The 22,257-nt window shown below is 59.0% G+C and overlaps 3 protein-coding genes across 4 annotated transcripts; all 3 read right to left on the minus strand.

Annotated features, from left to right (window-relative positions):
• Positions 1–5,818: 5,818 nt before the first annotated feature.
• On the minus strand, positions 5,819–12,822 carry TAPBP (TAP binding protein). Its single transcript, XM_087884996.1, has 6 exons — positions 10,351–12,822; positions 9,917–10,222; positions 8,362–8,694; positions 7,383–7,709; positions 6,599–6,688; positions 5,819–6,511 (listed from the first exon to the last, which is right to left on the minus strand). The coding sequence occupies exons 1-6, from the start codon at positions 11,291–11,293 to the stop codon at positions 6,342–6,344; spliced, it is 2,169 nt and encodes a 722-aa protein (XP_087741122.1). The 5' UTR covers positions 11,294–12,822; the 3' UTR covers positions 5,819–6,341.
• Positions 12,793–15,084, minus strand: ZBTB22 (zinc finger and BTB domain containing 22). Its single transcript, XM_034430899.3, has one exon. The coding sequence runs from the start codon at positions 15,045–15,047 to the stop codon at positions 13,515–13,517; it is 1,533 nt and encodes a 510-aa protein (XP_034286790.2). The 5' UTR covers positions 15,048–15,084; the 3' UTR covers positions 12,793–13,514.
• A 131-nt stretch (positions 15,085–15,215) lies between these two features.
• DAXX (death domain associated protein) lies at positions 15,216–22,133 on the minus strand. Of its 2 annotated transcripts, none has more exons than XM_034430895.3 (7): positions 21,652–22,133; positions 18,957–19,749; positions 17,645–17,886; positions 16,469–16,658; positions 15,794–16,136; positions 15,507–15,705; positions 15,216–15,370 (listed from the first exon to the last, which is right to left on the minus strand). In XM_034430895.3, exons 1-7 carry the CDS (start codon positions 21,892–21,894, stop codon positions 15,311–15,313), a joined length of 2,070 nt encoding a protein of 689 aa, XP_034286786.3. In that variant the 5' UTR covers positions 21,895–22,133; the 3' UTR covers positions 15,216–15,310. The 2 variants fall into 2 exon arrangements, with proteins under 2 accessions (XP_034286786.3, XP_034286785.3); XM_034430894.3 differs by having other exon boundaries at positions 15,507–15,708.
• Positions 22,134–22,257: the final 124 nt, after the last annotated feature.

Consider the following 22,257-nt stretch of genomic DNA (forward strand, 5'->3'; position numbering starts at 1 on the left):
TTTATAATCCCCTGGAGCCAGCCTCGTGTAACCTCCTGGGAGGCCAGTACCAACCAGGAGGGACACGGGTCCAATAAACATGTGGCAGCGTTAAGCTTGCCCAGAATCCTGTCCACGTCCTCAGGAGCCACAGAGTCAAACTCTTCCCAGATAACGCTCTCAAGACCTGCCCCCGTCTCCTCCCCTGGATCTACCCAATCGGAGTCCAGGCCTTCCCGAATCTGAGCGACTTTATCATGCAGGAATTGTACAAAATCCTCAGCTCGACCCTTTAAGGGATCTTCCCGTGCCCCCACCTGAAGTAGGAAGCGGGTCACCCTAAACAGCGCAGCTGGGCGGTTCTCTGCAGATGCAATAAGAGCGGAGAAGTAGCTAGACTTCGCCGCTCTTATCGCCACTAGGTAGGTCTTAATATAAGATCTCACCTGTGTTCGGTCAGATTCAGATCGGCTTGTCCTCCAATCGCTCTCCAGGCGTCTTTTCCGCCTGGTTTCACCCAGTCTATATTTGTACTTTTGTTTTTTCTTGCCTAAGTGTAAGACTTTACTTTTCTCTACATTGAATTTCATTTTGTTAGATAGGCCCAGTGTTCATCTGTCAAGATCCATCTGGATCTTGAGCCTATCTTCTGGAGTGTTAACTATTCCTGCCATCAATAGGTCTGTAAGAATTATCACAATTAGATTTTATTAAGCAGGGAGAGTAAGACCATAAGACCTCCGGGTGCTCCCCTTGAGGAGCACCCGGAGGCTCCAGCTGATCCAGAATGCAGCCGCGCGAGTAATAATGGGGGCGACTCGTCGCTCCCATGTAACACCCATCTTGCGCGAGCTGCACTGGCTCCCGGTGGTCTTCTGGGTGCGCTTCAAGGTGTTGGTTACCACCTTTAAAGCGCTCCATGGCTTAGGACCTGGTTATCTACAGGACCGCATTCTGCCACCGATTGCCTCCCACCGACCAATACGCTCCCACAGACAGGGCCTCCTCAGGGTGCCGTCAGCCAAACAGTGTAGGCTGGCGACCCGCAGGGGGAGAGCCTTCTCTGTGGGGGCCCCGGCCCTATGGAATGAGCTGCCCCCGAACATACGAAGGATCCCCGACCTCCGTGCCTTCCGTCACGCTCTGAAGACCCTATTATTCCAGCAAGCTGGATTGACAGGATAAAGGTTTTTTAAATTGGGTTTTGATAGGGATTTTAAAATGATCTTAGTTGGATGTTTTAAATTTGGCCGAATGATTGAATTATTTTAATAAGCTTTTAATTTTTGTTGTACATTGTTTTTACCATGGCTGTTCACCGCCCTGAGTCCCTCAGGAGAAGGGCGGTATACAAATATAATAAACTAACTAACTAACTAACTAACTAACTAACTAACTAACTAAATTATATTGCTATTTATTGGAACAAGACATGATTGAGGAACAAATCAAAGAAACGATAATTTGGAGTAAATATTTTGGGCACAGTATTGATTTGGACAATTGGCAGACTCTCTGGGAAAAAAATTAAAAATTACATTAGCAACTTCATATAAGGAATTTTTTTAAAAAAATATACTTTACAAATAAAAATAAAATAAAATCTATAAGGAAATTTTATATAAAATGCTTTATAGGTGGCACCCCCCCCCCAAGATTAGCACAAATCAATAAGGGAAATTCTTCAGCATGTTGGAAGTGCGAGGTGGCTCTAGGGAACTTCTATCATATGTGGTGGGAATGCCCAAAGGCAAAAAAATATTGGAATCTGATAAAAGAGTTGGTTGGAAGAAATTTTTTAATAAACACAGAAGTCAAACCGGAATTTTTCCTTTTGGGAATGACAGAGGGCAAATACAAGAAAAACATATATTATCTACTACTGCATATACTTACAGTGGCACGGATAGCCTTTGCGCAGAAGTGGAAAGAGAAAGATACCCCAACTGAAGAGGAAATACTACTAAAAATTTTCAACTGCTCAGAAATGGATAGACTCACCTTGGAACTCAAGGATAAAAGTGAAACATTGGACTATAAAATCTGGGCAAAATTCTATGAATGGTTAGATAAAAGGAGAATAACCGAGACAAATGTGTAGTGTTAGACTAGAATTATATATATTATTATAGATAAATGTATGTGAATTGTATAGATAGGTATATGTAGGTATAGATATGTACAATTGTATAGGAATCAGGTATAAATTGCTATTATACTATGTTTAAATAACGTATAAGGTGTAAGGAATATATTATTATCATTAGTATATTATGTATTAATTTGAAGTGTTGGAAGATGCTTGGGACCAGTGATGTCATATCTATGACCAATATTTTTAATTTTGAACTACTAATGAAAAAAACTTAAAAAAAAAACCCTATTCCTGCCAGCTTATTATCATCTGCAAATTTCGTGAGTTCCCCTTCTATTCCCTCATCTAAGTTGTTTAGGAAGCTATTGAAGAGTCCTGGGCCTAAGACAGAACCTTGTGGTACCCCACTGTTTACTTCCCTCCATGTAGACTTAGACCCATTAATGAGAACTCGTTGAGTATGGTTTATCAGCCAGTTATGAATCCAACTGGTGGTGATGCTATCTATCCCATTTTTTTCTAACTTACCAAGATGTAGGTTGTGGTCTAGCTAGAAAAAAGGTCTCCTGCCTTGAGCAGGGGGTTGGACTAGAAGATCTCCAGGGTCCCTTCCAGCTGTATTCTGACTCCCTGTGCATATCCCACTGGCGGTGGCCAAGGCCAAGCCTAAGGAGTTTGTTCACCAATCTCAACCAATCTCATTGTGCATATGTTGTGCACTGACAATAAAGATTTGAATTCAACTTTGCATGACGGGGAAATTGCTATTCATGCCTGAATCAAGAAAAGGGGAATTCAAACAGTTTATCTCTGTGCTGAAGCCCAGGGGAACCTCAGCTGGACGTTCCAGCACAAAGAACCAGCCCAAATACTTCATTACTTTGATAATGTTTGCACAAAGTTACAATTTCACTCATTGGTAACTTGCCACTTCCTGGGTTTACTTACTGCTGGTGCAATCACATGTTCCATCCCATACTTTGCTTAGCATGTTCTCTCTATCACTCATTGAAGGTATTATGATTCGTTGCATAGTCAGCCAGATGTTCAGTCTGGATTTGGCATTTTTGTCTGCCTATTGAATCCTTCCCAAGGACCTGGGATAGGCAGATGTGGGTGTTTGACAGTGTCACGGATATCGTTGTAGGATGGAAGCTGTTCCGAGGGAAGCTGCCTTTTGCAATTGACGGATGGTGGTTTTGTCAATGCCAATGAGGGTGTTCAAGTGGTGCTTCGGTTTTTTTGGGATTGCACCAGTGGTGGGTTGCCCCCGGTTCGCACTGGTTCTGTAGAACCAGTAGTAAAACCGGCGGGAGGCTCCGCCCACTGACCCCGATGTCATCAAAACGCTTCTGCGCATGTGGCCCTCCTGCGAACCGGTAGTAAAGGCAAGTAGAACCCAGCCCTGGATTGCACCCAAGGCGCCTAGGACTATTAGGACTGCCCTTATTTTCTTTTACTGTCTATTTGCAGGTCTTTTTATTTTGTTATCTTCTCCGGTTCATTTTCTTCTGTCCTGCTGCCTCCAGCCCCTGCCACATCCACTACCCCGACTTTTTTGTTTTCCTTATCGACAACTATTAAATCCGGGGTGTTATGTGGCAGGTGCCTGTCTGTCAGAATTCTGAAGTCCCAGAGCAATTTAGCTTCTTCATTTTCTATGACTTTATTCTATGGTCCCACCAGTTCTTGCTTGCAGGCACATGATATTTCTTGCAGATCTTCCAATGCACCATTGTTGCTACTTTGCCATGCTGCTGCTTGTGGTCAGTCTGGGCAATCTTCTTGCAGAAGCTTACCAGGTGGTCCACTGTTTCTCCAGCTTCTTTGCATAGGCGGCACTTGCTGTCTGTTGCCGTCTTATTATTTATTTGTAGCCTGTCTTTATTGTTTTTACAAATAGCTCGAGGCAGCAAACATACCCATCACACCTGTTTTGGGGGCTAGGGAGGCTCCTCAGGGGTGGGGGGTTTCTTGGCTCAGAAAAGGCCTTGGGAGACCAGTGGGAGGAAGCCAAGGAAAATAATGCTGGCCGGGGGAAGGGGGTGTTGGATAACTTTGGGAGACCCCCATGGAACCCCCCCCCAGTGCGTGAAAGGGCGGCCAGGTTCATCGGGATCGTTTTGGACCGCTGGCCACGGAGTGTCCTCGGGTACACCGCTCTGCCTCCGTGGCTCCAGCCACAGGCCTCAGCTCTTCCCCAAGGCTCCCTGGCCCCGTTGCAGCCGCTTTCAACCCAGGACCTTCTACGCTTATAAGGCTTCCTGCCTCAAGCAGGGGGTTGCGCTAGGAGACTGCCGAGGCCCCCTCCGTCCACATCCTACAATGCCCAGAATGCTCAGCCAGGAAGGGCACGCCTGGGTCGCCTTCCAAGGGCACAGAGCCCGCAAGAAACCCGAGCCCCCACTTGCCAGTCAGAACCGGAATAAGTCTCTCTCTTTGTTCTTAGTAATGTGGGAAGCAAGCAGCGAAATAATAAAGTCCATTTAGTGACCGTTCAAAGTTACGATGCCACTGAAAAAAGTGACCTGTTTTTCAGAGTGACGACCTTCGCAGCGTCCCCGTGATCAGGGGATCAAAATTCGGACGCTTGGCAACTGACTCGTACTTGGGACCGTTGCAGTGTCCCGGGGTCACGTGATCCTCTTTTGTGGCCTTCTGACCAGCCGTGTCACTGGGAAAGCCAGATTCGTTTAACAACCGTGTTACTAGCATCCACTGTAATGATTCACTTTATGACTGTGGCAAAAAAAGGTCGTAAAATCAGGCAAAACTAACTTTTTGAAAAAAAAAATTAAATCTTGGTCACCTCCCTAAAGTTTCAGAACTGAAGCAGCAACACCCAGATAAGGCATGTTAATCTAAATGGCATCTCCAGGGATTAAGACCGGAGTCTGGTCACCCTCTTGTGGGCTCCCTCCCTCGATTTCATCCCCCCCCCGCCAAAAGCTGCTGGCCGAGGTCCCTTGGACGTGGGAACTGAAGCAGCCGTTGGGCGCCTGCCTGCTGGCAATGACCTGCTGCCTTTGGCACCCCCTGGCATCGGGACTCACCTTCTAGCAACTGCTAGCGTGAGCGAAGGGCAGAAGCCGGCACATGAGTGAGGTGGCACAGCCAGCAGCCCACCTGCTCCTATGGGGGACGCTGCTGGTACGCAGCCCACCCAGCTTCAGGACCTCCTGGCCATGGCTGCCCCTGGCCGGAGCCCAGGGGAAGACCCCGAGGGTGGGCTGGCTCCATCCGAGCGGGCACAGCCCCACCCAGAGACCAAGACGGGGCTTCCAAGGAGCCACCGTGTTTTGCAGGACTCAGCACAGCCTCTCTTGACCAAACTGGTGATTCAGACAACGGGGGTCTCCCCCACCATCAGTGAAACCGGCAGCTGCTTCTCACAGGTGCTGGGGAAGATGGGGGCACCCCCAGGAGGGAGGAGCTCCCCGTCCTGAGAAACGTCAGGCAGGGAGAGGCCACGGTGAGCCGGCTACCATGGTGGCACATCCTCGGCCACCTTGCAGCTCACCACCAACGCAAAAGCTTTGCTCTCAGGTCGCTGTCCATCTTCCTCTGCAAGCGATGAGAGGTTCCAGGTCCCCCCAGCCGACTGGCAAGGATTGAACCCCAAGGCTCGATCTGAGGGTGGGGCGGTGGAGTGAGGACCCCTTGGCACCCCCTCCCCTTTCCCTGCAGGAAGCCCCCCCTGCAGTTTTCTTCCCGCAGTCCAAAGACCTCCAGTCACACGAGATGTAGAAAGGGAAATCTTTATAAGCTGATAGAGAGCAAAGAAAACCCCTTTCCTTCCGCCCTGCAGTTGTGGGAGGGGGGCAGGCAGACAAGCCACCCCCACCCCCACTGAGGGAGCCTCTTCAGCAGAGGACTTGGAAAGCGAAACAACTGACACTGCGGGGTGGGTGAGAACACACGGGGGTCCCTCGGCCTCCCACCCACCTGGGGGCCCCAGAGTAGGCCAGGCTGCCTGGCTGCTTCCCCACAATGCAGCGTCTGGGGAGAGCCTGGGGGAAGAAGCGAGGGCCGGGGCCTGGGCCTCTGAGGGGCCCCGGGGACAGGTAGGGAGGTAGAGACGGAGCAGGGATCCCTGCTTCCTGCATGAGGGGAGGACAGACACACACACTAAGCAGGTTCAGGACCCCCTCCCCAAATTGCCAACTACGATCCATGGGGGGGGAGGGGGTCTCCCAACGCCCCCCACCCTCCGCAGCCCTTCCTTCCTGCAGGATCCAGAGTGAGGCTCCACCACGCAGGAGGCCTTTCACTTCGGAGTGGGGCCCGGCGACGAGGACCCGAGTCCAGAGAGCCGCCTCTTGCTGCCCCCCTGGTTCTTCTCAGGGGGAGGAGCAGCAGGCTGCGAGGGGTCAGGCGGAGGACTCTGGTCGCTCGGCTCCGACGTCGTCATGGTCGTCTCCTTCTTCTCTGCAGAGGCTGCCGGGGAGAAAGCCGATGGGTGAGGGGCGATGTGGGGCTGCCTTTCAAAGGGGCCGGGGTGGCGGGAGGCAGCCGCTCACTCACCTCGCTGGGAAAGCACCTGCAGGAAGCCCAGGAGCGCAAAGGTGACCAGGAAGAGGCCAATCACGTCCTCCACGGAGGGGACCGAGGAGCCTGGAAAGGAAGGCAGGTGGGGAGTCCCGGAAATGGACATCAAGACCCCCCCCCCAGCCCTTTAGGGGGCTCCCTAGACGCCCCTTCCACCAATGCTTCCCAGACAAAGGGGGCTCCCATTTCAGCCAGCCCAGATGTTCTCTTAAGGGAAGCAGCTCTCCGGGCGGGCCACGACCCGTGGGAGGGGGGGCTGTGCCGTGGGTGCAAAGGGGCTTGCCTGCACACCCAGCCTGACCGCACCCTAAGCCCCCCTGGAAGTCCAGTGTTGGGCCTGCAGGAACTGACCACCCCCCACAAAGAAGGCCCCCCGCAGAGCAGGGGTCACACAAACGCTGCTCTTTTTGCGTCCTACAGGCTCTAGACCGATGGTAGCACCCCTATTGTTTGGGGGGGGTGCCCAAGATCCATGGCCTGCCTCTGGTGGCAAGAGGGAGCGGGGACACCAACATTTCCTACCTGTGGCTCCAAAGAGTCCCTCCTGATTGGGGGCGGTGGGCCCCAGAGCTGTGTGTCTGTTCCTGGGTCCCCCCTCACTCTGGGTAGGGGCATGCACCCCCTCCAGATTCCTTGCAACAGTTTCAGTTTTCCCTTCCGTTCTTCTCCCAAGAGGGGATGCCCTCCACCTCCACACAGCCCTGGATAGCCCCCCTCCCCTTCCTCCCCACATGCAGCCGGGAGCCTCCTCTGTGCCTACCTGCCACATTCAGCTTCAGGCTCTTCTGGAGCCCCGCCTGGCTCAGCCCCACGTGACTCACGTGGCAGCTGTACGAGCCGCCCTGGTCCCCTGGCTGGACAGCTGGCAGGCGGGCAAAGCTGGTGAAGCTGTAGGTGCCGTCCGGCGCCTGCCGGTGCCCTGATTCCCACGTTTCCAGGAGGACCTTTTGTGGGGTGCCGGGACTGTGCCACTTCCAGACCACGGAGACGCTCTGGGGGTAATAGCCGGTGATCTCGCAAGCCAGGTCCGTGTGGGTGTTGAGGGGCACCGGGAAGGGGACCGGGCGGAGGGTGACCTTGGGCGGCTCTGAGGGCAGAGAGAGGTGTCAGATGGGGGGGGGGATGCAAGGCTCAAGGCCCCACTTTTCCTCCCAGGAAGAAACAACTGAGAAACACCAAGTAACTCAGAAAGAGCAGCTAGACGATTTCTAAGCATGGCGTAGCACAGAACCACCACCCTGTGAGGTAGGCTGGCTCAAGAGAGTGACAGGCTCAGTGTCCCAGGCTGAGAGTTACTGCTCTGTTCCAGCCCCTTCAAGCCTCCCCCCACCCACCCCCCGGTCCCTGAACCCAGCCGGGATTCTCAGTCTGCGGCTACCAGGGACCCAAGCCAGCTTCACATCCGAAGGGTCCCCTGTCCTGGGGAAGCCTTTGCTTCAGTGGGGCCTCAGTGCTTCAAATACCCACGGAGGACCTGGGCTCCTGCGTGGGCAGAGGAGGGGAGGGGAGACCCTTAGGCTGACCTAAGAGCGTTCCTGACCTTCAGTCGGGGCCTGGGCCAAGCTGCCTGGCCGCTTCTCCCAGGCAGAATCTGGGGAAGGTGGCAGAAGCCTTCCGGTATGACTAGCCCACCACCATCAGGGGGGATTCCCCCTCGGCTACCCCACAAGCGACGCTGGAAACGAGGGAGGCGTTGGTGGAGCCCCAACCGGGGAGAGGGGGAGAGGGGAGCCACTCACGCACGATCTTGAGCTCCACGGCCTGCTGGGCTTGCAGGTGGGGCAGGTAGACGGAGCAGATGTAGGTTCCCTCGTGGCGCACCTGAGCGCCTTGCAACTGCAGCGAGACGTTGCTGCTCCCGGGGTCCAGAAACAGCCGGGCCCCCTCCTCAGACACGGCCATGTGCTGGGTAGCTCCGTCGTAGGCCAGGATCACCTGTCCGGCCCCGCCATGCTGGTGGCGCCACTCGACCGAGAAGGCCGTGGCCGGAGCTGAGAAGCCACAGTCCAGCAGCACGTCCTGCCCCAGGCGGGACTCCAGCCGGGGTGTCCGGGTGAAAACCGAGAGGACGGCTGTGCAGGAAGAGGAGGAGGAGGAGGAGGGTGAGGCGCTGAGTCCGGCTGGTCAGCCGAGCCCCACCCACACGTAGCCCAGCTCTGCCCCTCCCCTGAGAGCCAGCCCCTCCCCCCCCGGGCTTAAGACTTCCCATCAACTGATCTCAAATCTCCGTTTAATTTCTTCTAAGGCTTTACAATTCTTTACTGTTTGCTAGTTTTATGTCTTCCTGAATTTATTGATTGGTATCCTGCCTTTATTGTTTTAAAGAATACAGGTAGTCCTCGACTTACGATGACAACTGAGCCCAAAATTTCTGTTGCTAAGCGAGACAGTTGCAAGGACCAGAGCAACAGACAAGATGTCTGCAAAGAGCAGCAGAAGGTATCAGATTACAGCACAGCAACAACAGGTGCGTTCCTTTTGTGGTGAAAACAATGTCGACTGGCAGCCCCCAGGGGGAGAACTTTCTCGGTGGGAGCCCCTGCCCTCTGGAACAAGCTCCCCCACCCCCCCAGATATGGACTTTCCGCCGGGCCCTCAACTTTTTTATTTCAACAATCCGGGCTGGCCTAACTCTCTGATTGTTTAATTTTAATTTTAAATGGGGTATTTTAATTGTTGGGCCAAATTGTTTAATATATTTTTAAATTGTTTTTAAACTTTGTATTCTATGTTTTTTATTTTTGGCTGTTCACCGCCCCGAGTCCTTCGGGAGAAGGACGGTATATAAATTTAAATATAAATAAATAAAATAAACCACACTGGCCACTCTTTCTTTACCTATGTTGTTGCCTTTATGCCCTGCGCTCTTAAATAAAGCTGGGAGGGAGGAGAGAAGAAAAGGGAGGGGAAGGAGGGAGGGAGTTTCCCTTAGCATATTCTCAGCAGCAAAAACTGAATGTGAAAGTTTGCTTGAAGGAAAAGTGCACTTTATTCCTCTAAATGGAGTCTGGGAAAGGGGCTCTTCATTGGGGACCTAAGATGCCCCCCCTTACTGAAATCTTTCCCGCCAACCACAATCCACGGGATACGTTGGACTCAACACCCATCCTCCCCAGCTGGCTGGGGAAGGGATCCTGCTCCCGCTCCCCCCCCCCCTCTATATCGGGGCTACTGCAAGTCAGTCCAGGATTCTCCTCCTCCGAAGCCCTGGCCCTGCTAAGCCCAGAAGGGGCCGCCCCAGGGAGCCCTTCCGCCCCCCAATCAACACCGCCCCCGCCCCAACTGGAGGTGTACCTGTTGCCACGGCGACCCTGCTCGCCTCCGGTTTCCCGGGCAACGGCCCCTCCTGGTGCAGGATGCTGCTGACCCCAAAGTCCACCTCGGGGTTCTGGATGGTGGCGATGACCCAGCGGCCCTCCAGCGAGCGGGGGCAGCCCTTCTGCCCCACCAGCCCCGCGGCCCAGGGCACGTGGGCCTCCCGCGGCTGGTAGGGGTTGATCTCGCAGGCCACCTCGGCCTCTCCGGGGCCGGACAGAGCGGCCCCCTCCCAGCGGGGACGGGCGCCGGCCTCCTTGCCGCTCCAGAGGGTCCCGGAGGGGTCTGTGCAGAGGGAGGGAGGGAGGGAGGGAGGCTTTCAGCTCCGCGGCCCCGCCCGCCCCTTCCCTGCCCACAGAGGAGGCCAGGCGCCCCCTCCCCAACCGCCCCCCCCCGCAGCTCCAGCTCCGTACCCAGCAGCTGGAAGGCCAGGCCGGGCTCCACCTCGGCGGGCAGGTCGGGCTCCAGGGCGGCTTCGGCCAGGCGCTGCCCGGGCGGTGGCAGGACGAGCAGAGCGCGGCGGTGTCTCAGGTCGCTGGGCATGACCGACCCGGCCCCGCGGCCGCCGCCGCCCGCCTCCTCCACGAACCAGCAGCCCAGCTTGGCGGCGGCCGAGGGCGGCGGCGAGGAGGCGCCCAGGGACGCACCTGCGGGGCAGAGCAAGTCGCTGAGCCGGAACGCCCCGCCCGAGCGGGAATCCCCGCGGCCGGAGCCTCGCTGGGCTCGCTGCCCGACGGCCAACGGGGGTCGCCGGGGCTTCGGGCCATTGAAAGGTTCCGCCGGGAGGCTCCGGCCGCTCGCCGGGCTTGGGGTCCCCTCGGGGGCGCAGGATCCCCGCTTCCCCCCGGGCCCCCCGCCCGCACTCACCGAGGAGGAGGAGGAAGAGGAGGGGGCTCCGCTCGCCGCGGGCGGGCGCGAAGGAGGCGGCGGCCATGCCGAGCGAGCGGGGCGGACGGGCAGGCGAGGAGCGGGAGGTGCAGAGCGACGCTGCGCGATCTGTTCGGCGGGAGCCGCTTTCGCTTTCGGCGGAGGAGGAAGGGGAGGAGGGGAGGCGACCCAATGGCCTCGCCGCCCCCGCCCCTCTCCGTCCCGGGACGCGGCTGCCAAGAGGCTCGGTCGGTGCTTCCCCGGCGGAGGGAGGCGAACCTGAGCGGCGAGTGACGCCAGGCAGTCTCCTTTCCAGGAGGAAGCGGTGGGGACGCCCCTCACCCGGGGACACCAGGAGGGGGGCCTGGCCTTTCCGAGGTCGAGGGGGTCTCCCGAGGGGCCGCTCCACGCCAGCCAGCCTGGTGGATCTTCCGCAGAAGGAAGAAAACCATCCACGGGGCTTCTGCCCATCCAGGTGGGACCTTTCATGCTGCAGCTGGGCTGAAGACAAGGGCAGCCAGGCCACACCAGAGTCGAGTCCCGGGATGGGGGACCAGCAGGAGATCCCGAGAATTATTGGGAAGTCAACCAAGCCCGCTGGAAGGCGCAGGGGCGAGCTGCCCGAGGACGATGGGAATGCGCTTCCCTGGAAGTGAGCTTGTGTTGTGGCGGGTGTGTCTGTGAAAGTTTCCAGGGGTGTTGAAAACAGACCTGTTCAAAAAGGGACTCACAGATACAGTGGCATCCTGGGCTCCATGTCTGCATATAAACCTTCACACCAGCTATAAGGTCCCGTTCCCCCGAAATCTTCAGCACAACCATGAGGGCGAGGAGGTGGGCCCAAAGGAAGACCCCACTGAGGGCGAAGGGAGCATCTGCCGAAATATGGGCCTCTTTGGGGGGAGCAAGATGGGTGCTAGAGACGGGCCCTCCCCCCCCTCCCCGCAAGCCCCTTTGGTCTCCAGCAGAGGCCCAAATAAAATGGCCGCCAAAGGGCCCTTCCGACAGCTGGATCCCAGCAGGGCCAGGGCAGAGCTTGCAAAAGCGGCAGGAAAAGCCATGTCCCAAACCACATGCCGAACTCTTTTATTTATCAGTCATTTGGGGGGGGGGTACCCCTTCCACATTCATCCTTCCCGTCCCTTGCTCTCCCCTTCTTTGAGATGGGCCTCCTTCCCTCTGGCCAGAGGCTCAAGAGGCAGGATTAGGACTGGAGTCGCCTCGAGATCACCCGGGCATCGCAGGGATTGGCGGGAACAGGACCTAGAAGAGAAGAGGAGCCACACAGGATCACAGGGCTGGAAGGGACCTTGGAGGTCTTCTAGTCCAACCCCTGCTCAAGGCAGGTGATACTATACAGCCTTTGACTTACAACCAGAACCGAGGCCAAAATTTCTGCCGTTAAGTGAGACAGTTAAGTGAATTTTATCCCATGTTACAACTTTTCTCACCACAATTATTAAAAAGAATCTTTCCCCATTGATCAGAAGGTAGAAAAAGGGGATCCTGCGACCACAGGATACGGCAACCGTCACAAATATGGGTCAGTTACCAAAGCGCCTGAATTTTGACCACATAGCCATGGGGATGCTGCAATGGTCATAAGAGGGAAAAATGGTCGCCGGTCACTTTTTTCACCGCCCTTGTAATTTTGAACGGTTCTTTAATTGAGGGCTAGCTGTACCACCCAATATAAGGACCCCCCAGGACCTGGAACCTTTCCCCCACCTGCTCTGCATTGCCCACAGCAGAGAAGAGGGGGGGCAGGCAGGCTCAGGTCCCTAAAGGGAAGCTGCTTCAAGGCCAGACACAACCAGGCAATTCCCTGGATCCAGCTTAAATTTAAGGCAGATTGTCCTTGGAGTGGGGGTGGGGTGGCAGCAATGATGGGGCAAGAAGGGCCCCTCCCCCGGGGTTCCTCCGTACAAACACCAGCTCCCCCACCTCTCCTCAGCCCCAGGACAGCACCAGCAAAAATCCAAGCCAGGTGGGGGCTTACACAGCAATAAATATTTATAGAGAATTTGTGGCTTTCATTCAGAAAAGGCCAAAACCAAATTGAAGGACGTTTATCATCTCGACAGAAAGAACCAAGGGGAGGGGGGAGAAGAGAGGGGGGAAACCTGTGGGGGAAGGGGGGGCTTCTTGTCTTCCAGGCTGGGACCAGAGCAGAGTCCAGCTTTTTCGGTGTGTGCGTGCGTATGTGTCTAGAGTGACTGGTGTGATCTTCTCTGGACATACAGTCGGGCATCCAGCCATCTCAGAACTGTCCCTCGCAAGACCTCTTCATGGGGAAAGTAGGGGCTCTTCCCCAAAAGTCTGCACCCCGAGACAGACACGCACACAGAGGGGGGAAGAGTAGGCGGCTGTTACATCCAAGAAATAACCCCCCCCCACTACAAATGGGCCAGGAGGGCATTTAGCATCACCTTCTTCTCCCAAAAGATGATTTTAGGCAAGAGCTGCAAAAGACCCCCTCCCAGGGTTGGGCCCATTGCATGATGGGAAGACAGGCGAAAGCGGGGGGGCTTCCTCAGAGGGGAGATGGGAGCCCTTCGCAGCCCCCCCTGCAGAAAAGAGACCCGGAGGAGAAGCAGCAGGGCCCATCCAGGGAAGGGCAGCCCACGGCAGTCTCAGTGAAGGGGAAGGAAGGGGGCTCATCCGAGCACCAGAACGGCCTTCCTCGCAGGGAGGGCGCCAATTCCACAGCTCACATCTTGCTGCTGCCCGCAAAGCCCAGTTCGCTGCGGGGGGACCTTCCGGCAGCCCACTCGGCCTCCCCGGGGACGCGAGAAGGCGACGCCTCCCTCTTGGCGGGCATGGCGGGTGCGCCCGAGAGGGTCCCCCCTCCGCCCAGGCGGTGGCGCCTCTCGCAGTGGCCCTTGTGGCGCATGAAGCTGTCCCTCCACATGAACTTCTTGGCGCAGACGTGGCACTGGTAGGGCTTGAGGCCCGTGTGGGTCTTCATGTGCTCCGTCAGGTGGTGCTTCATCTTGAACTTCTTGTTGCAGACGGGGCAGTCGAAGGGCCGCAGGTTGAGGTGCATGTTGACGTGCCGGTCGCGCATGCTCTTGTGGGAGAAGGCCTTCCCGCAGTGGCACAGGAAGATCTTGTTGCCCTCCCCGGAGCCCCCCGACAGCTGCACCGCCCCGTGCTCCACCGACGGCGGCCCCGACGGCCCCGCCGCCCCCGCCGGGAAGAGCAGCAGCGGGCTGCCCTGCAGGTCCAGCGGCAGGAGGGCCCGCGGGGGCGGCGGCTGCGGGGGCGGCGCGGGGAAGGCCACGTCCTGGGAGGACTCGCAGAAGTTCACCTGCTCCTCCGGCGGCGCCGCCTCGCTTAGCGTCCGGACGTCGCTGATGCTCAGGGCGGCGGGCTCGGCCGGCTCCTCGTCCTCCTCGCAGGTCAGCACCAGGCCTTCCTCCTCCTCCTCCTCCTCCTCCCCCGCGCCGCCCCGCCCGCCGCGCTCCTTCTTCACCGGCATCCACTGCCGCTGCGGGACGATGCTGGGCCGCACGTAGGCCGGCCGGCGGGCCTCGCTGCTGCCGGGCTCCCCGCTGCCGTCGCTGGCCGCGTCGTCGTCCGGCTCGGGCGCGTCCCTGCGGGCGAAGGGGTCGGGCGGGCGAAGGCGCCGTGGGGCGGCCCGGCGGAGCCCCTCCTCGTCCCGATCGCCGCCGCCGCTTCCTCCCACGCGGGGCCCGGCGCCGTCTCGGCGGGGGCTGAAGTAGCTGCTGCTGCTGGGCGACTGGCTCTCCCCGCCGCCGCCGCCGCCGCCGCCGTGCCCTCCGGAGCAGCAGCCGGAGGAGGAGGAGGAGGAGGAGGAGGAGGCGGCGGCGTCCTGGGCGAGGTCGGGGCGGCGCTGGCGCTCCTTGAGCAGCTCCGTGCACTTGTCCACGATGTGCCACATCTGCAGGACGCTGCCCACCGTCAGGAAGTTGACCAGGTCGTCGCGGGCCATGCGCAGCCGCCCCGTGTAGGCCGAGCCCAGCACCAGCTCGAAGGCGGCCGGGTCCATGACGCTGGGCAGCTCCACCGAGCTCATGTTCTTCAGCAGCACCTGGTCGTGGAAGTAGGGCGAGCAGGCGGCCAGCACCGCCCGGTGCGCGCGGAAGACGCGGCCCTGCACGTGGATGGCCAGGTCGCACAGCTGCCCCTCCACCCGCTGCTGGTTCAGCGCCTCCAGCAGGGCGCGCGTCGCCTCCGGGAAGGCCACCTGCACCGCCGCCGCCGCCGCCGCCTCCGCCATGCCGCCCGCGGGGGTCCGCGCCGCCCGCCCGCCCCGGCCCCACGAGCCCTGCGCACGCGCCGCCCCGCCCAGACGGGGAGGGGGAAAAGAGAGTCCTCGCTCCTCCCCCCCTTCGCCCCCGCCCCCCCCCCCCAGCGCCGCGTGGAAGAAGAGCCCAGGCGGGTTCCGTGCAGAAAAATAGTCCTTTTTATTCTCAATCCCCTCCCCGCCCCTCCCCCCTCCCCCCCTCCCCCCTCGAAGAGAAGTCCGCTGTCCGGCCGCGGCTACTCTGAGTCGGAGAGGACGATGATCTCCTCCGGATCGCACTGGGTGGCCACGCTGGTCTGGAGGGGGGGGGGAAGAGGGGGAGAGAGGTCAGTGGGCCCTCCCAGGCGCCCCTCCCCTTTCCAACCTCCGAGGGAGGGGAAGCTGCTCCCCCACCTGCAGCCCCCCCCCGTCCACCTGCCCCCAGGCACCCACCCTGGTGAGGAGGTGCTCCGGCGGCTGCGGCTGCTGTGGGGCCCGGGGCCGGGGGCTGCCCTGGCTGCTGGAGACCAGGCCGAGGCCAGGAGAGTCGGGCCGGGTGGAGTCAGCCATGGGGGCCGGGCTCTGGGGGGGCAGCCACTCCTCCTCTTCCTCCTCGCCAGAGCTGGGCACCTTGATGCAGCCGTCCCTGCTGCTGCTGGGGAGAGAAGCCATTGTCGGAGGGGGGGGGGGGGCGCATGGCAGCTCCCCTCAGCCCCTCCCCACCCCCTCGAGCCCGTTACCTGCTGGAAACGGGGGGCTGCCCCCAAGCACGGCTCCTCTTGCTGGGCGGCTGCCCGTTGAGCTCCCCGTTCTCCAGGGAGTGGCTGCGCTTGGGGAGCAGGGGGCCCCTGTCCTGCTCCTGCTGAAGCAAGGGGGCTGGGCTGGGCTCCCCCTCTTCCTCCTCCTCCTCTTCCTCCTCCTCCATCTGCATGAGCAACTGCTGGGGAGGAGAGTCCCTGGAGGCCAGGAGACCATCCTCTTCCTCCTCTTCCTCCTCCTCCTCTGCGGAGAACAGGACCACCTCGGGCACCCCCGGGTGCATCTGCTGGTCAGCGTCTGCGTCCAGAGCAGGGGGGTCCTTGCCTGGGCAGGGGGGGGGAGGTCGGCCAAGGTCAACTCCCTGACATGAGCACTCTTCCCTCCCCCCCCCAATGTGTGGGGAAGTGGGGTGGGAAAAAGGGCAACAAAACAGAGAGGAGAATTTTTTTTGGGGGGGGGGAAGATTCCTAGATGTCAGGAAGTGGGCAGAGGGGTGATCACAGCCCAGCAGGAGTCTCCCCCCCCCCAAGGCTGTTAATGCAGATTGACCCTGCAGAACTCATTACCACAAGAATGAGCACCTTCAGGGGAAAAGGCCGGAGCCTGTGAGGGGAGAGGGGCTTCCTTGTGCCATTTTAGCCACCCACCCAAGGTACCTGCAGCCGCTGCCGCCTCCTCCTCCTCTTCCTCCTCCTCCTCCTCTCCACCATCCAGGCAGTGGGCCAGCTCTGCCTCCAGGTCCGACTCAGAGTCCGAGTCTTCCTCTTCTTCCTCCTCGTCTTCCTCTTCCTCCTCTTCCTCCCACGATCCCTTTTTTTGACTGCTCTCCTTGGGGCCTGCGCTGTCCTGGTGCAAAGGCCGGGTGTATGGGTGGGGTGGGGCTCCATTGACTCTGGACCCCCCCCCCCACACACACTGTGGCCAGAGGAACCCTCCCCCCCCGGCAAGGGCTGGATCCGTTAGCCGAATCGGGAAGCCAGGGGGGTCTGGGAAGAGCCAGCCTCGCCCTCTTCTCTGGCCTCCTGCCATCAAAGGCTGCGAGGGGGGGCTTGTGGGGCAAGAAATGGGCAATAAACCGGTAGGGGTATGTCAGTGTTGCCCAAACTTGGCTATTTTAAGATGCATGGACTTCAATTCCCAGAATTCCCCAACCATTATGCCTGGTTGAGGAATTCTGGGAGTGGAAGTCCATACATCTTCAAAGGGTCAAGTTTGGGAAACACTGGGGTATGTGATGGGAAATGAGTTGGTGCCCATGAAAGAATGGGGATTGCCCCAAACATCTCAGCGTTTTCAAAACACCCAGGAGGATCTTCACTGGCTGAAGCCCGACTGGTCAATGGGGGAGGGGAAGAGGGGGGGAGAGGAGGGCTGGATTGGGGGGGAAACCTAGTTCTAGCCTGACTTTGCTGCAGCCGGCATCCTTTAGGGGGAAAAAACCAAATCACTTCAGCCAAAGGGAGTCGAGGGTCTTTCTTTCGGAAGGAACCTACCCGGGCCAGGTCTAACACATACCCTCTCTGCCCTCGTTGGAGTGGGTGTGGCCTTTGCAGCCATTTTGTGAGTGTGCCCTTAGCTGAAGGGATACTGGGCTGGACCCAACTGTCCTCCCTCAGCTCCGTGGCTCCCCATTGATTTGACCACGTGCCCCAGCAGAACTTCAGAGATGGAAAGGCCTCTGGTGAGCTCTGCTGGCCGCTCAAAGGCGGGAGGCTAGGTTCCCCCACCCATCCCACAACCCCCACAATGAGCTGCCTGGCCCTCTGGATGCTCCCACCTCCAGGTACCCACGGGGGCCGGAGAGGACTCCACGGCCCTTGGCCTCCCCTTACCTCTTTGGCGGCTGTGCCCGAGACGGACTCCTTCGGGGAGGCCGGCTCCCCCTCCACGGCTCTGCTGGGTTGGGTCTCTCCGCCGTCCTGCCTGGGGGACTTCTCCCCCTGCTGCTGCTCCTCGCTCTTGTCCTGCAGCTGAGCGAACTGGGTGATCACCTCCTCCAGGCGCTGCACACCCAGCGCCTGGTTGCGTTGCAGGTGCCGGGCTAACTCCACATCTCCCAGGGCTGGGTCAGTATCTGCCAGGCAGGAGAAGGGTACGAGCTGAGGGAAGTCTGCCTGCCCCCCTGCCCCCCCCCCGAGGCAATGTGCTCCCCTCCATGGAAAATTGGGGGTCAACGCCCCCCCCCCCGGAAGACTGGCCCTGGAGACACCTCTGGCATTTCCTTCCGAGGAGGGGCTGTGCCCAAGGAAAGGAAGGCCGGAAGAGTGGCCTTCCCTCAGCTGACGAGCTCCTGCCTGCTCTCTGCCACTGATGTTTATCCCAGCTTCAGCCCAGCCGCCCCATAGCCTGGGTACTTTGGTAGGGCACAGATGGCTACCTCCCCCCACCCCCAATTTTAGACAGCCTCAAAGTCCCCACCTGGGATTCTTGCCAGAAGCCCCGAGATGATGAAGCACAGCACCATTGTACCCCCTCCCCAGTCCTCCCTTTCCTGCTGGGTGACAATATTTGCCAGGAGCCTCCCTAATCCAGCTGGCTGCTCGGTTCAAGAATCCATCCAGCAAGGCAGCCGTGAGCAGAGAAGGCGGCAGCAGCAGAAAAACATGGGCACTGAAAGATATGCCCTCCCCCCCCGGACAAGATGGGCAATGTGGGGGGGGGGCAGGTTCTAAGAGAGAGGCAGGTATGTGAGTTCCCTGGCCCCAACCTCTGTGGGGCAAGGATCGTGGGCCCCCTTGCCCAAGACTGTCAGCCGAGGGTAGGCTGCCCTGCCTGGCTTGCCTTAACCTGAACGAATCTGAGGTGCTCGTCCAGCCCTCTCATGCCCTCGTTTCGGCAGGGCAGGTAAGCCCGGAAAAGAGGTTTAGGCAGGACCTGCAGGAGCCCCTGGTGGGGAGCCCTTTTCCCCTTCCTGACAGACAAAGGAACTAGAAATAAGAAGAACAGTTGGGTGCCTCCTTTGCGCCCCCAGCTGGTGGCCCCGAGGATTGCCCTAAGCAAGACTGGAACTGGCATAGCCAGGCACCAAAACAGATCTTCTTGGGTTGAATTTGGGGGTGACAATGGGGTCATTCCAAGCCTCCACCTCCCCCGGGTGGAAGCAGGGGCCATAAAGTCTCCCCTCGGGCCCTGGACAGCACTCACTAGGCCGATACTGATCGGTGAGATGACTGCCGAAGTTGTACACCAGGTCGAGGCGACGCCGCTGTTGCAGCTGAGCGCCCACATCACGGAAGGCGTCAGCTGCCATGACCTCCATCTGGCGCTTGGGCAGCCCCAGGCTGTGACGGGCGCTGGCCTTTTGCACCACCTTGAGGATGTCGGCGAAGTCCGGGAAGGCCTCTGGCTGGTTGATCAGCCGCTCGATGCGCCGGTTGACCTCCGGGTAGCGGGTCCCGCGGTAGGGGATGCGCTGCTCTATGACGCGGCCAGTCAGGCTGCTGCAGTCCTTCAGCTGGCAGAGGCGCTTGAAGACGTGCATCAGCCGGCGCTTGAGGCGGCTCTCCTGCAGGTAGGCTGAATCCTGGCTGTCCAGCTCCGCCAAGTCCAGTTCCTGCTCCTGCAGCCGCTGGATCTCGTTAGCGTAAACCCGCAGCAGGTTCTCCAGGTAGCGGATCTGCCGCTTCGAGCCCACACAGGGCTTGGCGGGCTCAGAGGGTGTCTGGGATGTGACGGCAGCCGGGGCATCCTGGGAGTCTGTGGGGCCGGGGGCCGCAGCCCTTTTCCTCTGCGAATGGGCCCGGAAGGTAGTGCAGAGTTCACTAATGTAAACGTAGATTTTGTTTCTCCTGGCTTGCACCCGCGTCAGGCAGCGGCTCAGGACGTTGCGGAACTCCACGGATGCCAGGTACTCCGGACTGGTCTTCTGGTGGCGGCCAGACAGGTAGGAAATGACCTCGGGGTGGTCCTCGGTGTGCTTGGAGCAGAAGGCCACAAACTGCAGGGTAAAAGGGGCAGGATAGGCATTGCTCAAGGAAGACCTGGGCTGGCCTTGCCTGCCAGGAAGAAAATGGCAGCTGGGCTGGGAGGTGACATTCCCCCTGGAAGTCTATGGGGCGGGCCCCGTAGTCCATAAGGCCCGGGAGGAGAAGCCTTCACAGGATACTATACTGAGTAGCTGGGTACAATGTAAAGGGTGCAACAGGCCCAAACGCAGAGTTGCAGTTGATTGGTTGGAGAGTGCAGGCTCCTGCGTGAGGCAAGCTGCACTGTGATTGGTTGCTGCAGGTGCAAAGGGGGCGTTTCTAATTTTCCCGCCTTTTTCTTTGTGCGTTCTGAATGCTGTCAGATTTACCTCACGATGTAAATGTCAGAATAGATGAATTTATGGAATACAACTTCCTGTCAGCGTCTCCGACTTCATTCGGACAACCGCTGCGCAATTCCCTCACCAGAGTTAATGGGCACAGGAGCCTTCCAGCCCCTTCTAGGAAAGGACAGTGGCCGGTGGGGTGGGGTGGGGGCCCACAGGTCAAAATCCCATGCGGAGACCTATGGAAGAGGCGCCAAGAGAGAAAGGAGGCTGGAAGGTGGAGGCGGACCGGTCTAGCCGCGGGGGATGGGGGCAGGAGAGCGTAATTCTGGCCACAGAGAAGACCCCCGAGGACGGGAATATTTATTTATATTTATTTATAAGAATATTTATTGCTTAGTAGCTAGAAGGGCATAAGAGGCACAATGGGCCAGAAAGCGCCGTTGTGGTCGCTTGGTCAGTGAGGGCTGCCTTTCGCCAGAGGCAACCTGTGCCTGAGTGCCCCCCCCGCCCCCACCTTTCGGGCACCAAGGACTGATTCCCTGGGGAGGAGCTTTCCTGTGGACCCCGGGGTGGGTTGGGGACTCCTGATCTACACTACAATTGGCTGTAAAAGGGGGAGGTTCCCTTTCTCCCCGCCCCCTTTGCCCTCCGTGGGTTATCTATATTTACCTCGTAATGTTTCTGAACCTACAGGTAGTCCTCAAGTTACGACCACAACCGAGCCCAAAATTTCTGTTGCTAAGCAAAACATTTGTTAAGTGAGTTCTGCCCCGCTTTACGATTCTTCTTGCCATGGTTGTTAAGCAAATCCTTGCATTTGTTAAATTAGTAACACGGTTGTTGAGCGAATCCAGCTCCCCCATTGACTCTGCGGTCTGAAGACTGCCAAAAGGGAATTGCGGGACGTCGGGACACAGCGACCGTCATAAATGTGAACCAGTTACTCAGTATCACGTGACAATGGGGACAACAGAATGGTTGCAAGTGTGAAAAACGGTCGGTCACAACTCTCTTTTTCCAGGGCCGTTGTAAATTTGAACGGTCACTAAAGAACTGTTGTTAAGTCGAGGACTACCTGTAGCTCCTCTGCTGTAAACATAAACGTGAAATATATTTATATACAGTAAAACTACAAGTTCGGTGTCTGACTTCCACCTGGACAAAGCCGACCGATGGAGGGGATTCTGGGAAATGGGGAGAAAACGGGAGGGGGCGGGGGGGGGAAGGGAGGGGGTCAGGTCGCAGGGAAGCCCCCCCTCCTCCCCCATGAAAAGGGGAAACTCCTGAGCGAGGGAGGGGGGAGGGGCAGCCGATAGTCTCGCACTTTGCAGGAAGGTGGGATGGATGATCTTTGAGGTCCCCTTCGAGGCTTACACGGGGGGGGGCGCCCTCCCCTTCGCCTTCCCTCCCACTCGGCCCGGAGAGCCGCCGCTGGGGAGGCCGGCTGGGTTCCCCTTGAGGAGGCCCGTCGGTTCCCGGGACGGGGCTTCCCGACCAGCCGCCGGAGGAGCAGGAGGAGGAGGAAGAGGGAGGTGGTGGGTGGGTGTGTGGTGGTGGTGGGGGGGGGGGGGAGGAACCGCTCACCTCCTGGAACAGCTGCTCGTTGTCGGCGCGGAGCCCTTTCTCCCCGGGGCTGCCGTTCAGCGGGGGCGTCGTCGGGGCGTGGGGCCCGGGGGCGGGGGCGGCGGCGGCGGAGGCCGGAGGGGGAGGCGGCGGCGGCGGCGGCGGCGGGGAGGACGGGCCGCTGTCGTCGTCGTCGTCGTCGTCGAGGACGATGATGCAGTCGGAGGAGGCGTCGCCGGCGTCGTCGTCGGGCGGGGAACTCATGGCCGGCGGGGCGGAGGGGCGTCGGGCATCGCCGGTGGGTGGGGGAGGGGCGCCCCACGCGGGAACCGGCCTCTGGGCGGGAGGATGCGCGGAGCCCCCGACCGGCCTCGTCCGGGGCAGCGAGCGCGGCGGCGTCCACTCTCGAGGCGGCCGCTCCTCCCGCGACGGCGGCTTCCAAGTTTCGATTCCCCTCGCCTCGCCTCGCCTCGGACTGCCGTCCGGCCTCCGCACCCACTGCGCAGGACCGGAAGCGAAGTCTCGGCGCCGCCATGTTCTTGTACGGACCGAGGAGGAGGAGGTGGTGGTGGCGGCCTTTTCGCTGCGCGTTTCCTCCGCCGGCAGCGCGGGCGCCTCCCCGCAGAG

The sequence above is a fragment of the Pantherophis guttatus genome, chromosome 2 (assembly GCF_059756535.1).
Source record: "Pantherophis guttatus breed Tessera chromosome 2, ASM5975653v1, whole genome shotgun sequence".
Taxonomy (NCBI): Eukaryota; Metazoa; Chordata; class Lepidosauria; order Squamata; family Colubridae; genus Pantherophis; species Pantherophis guttatus.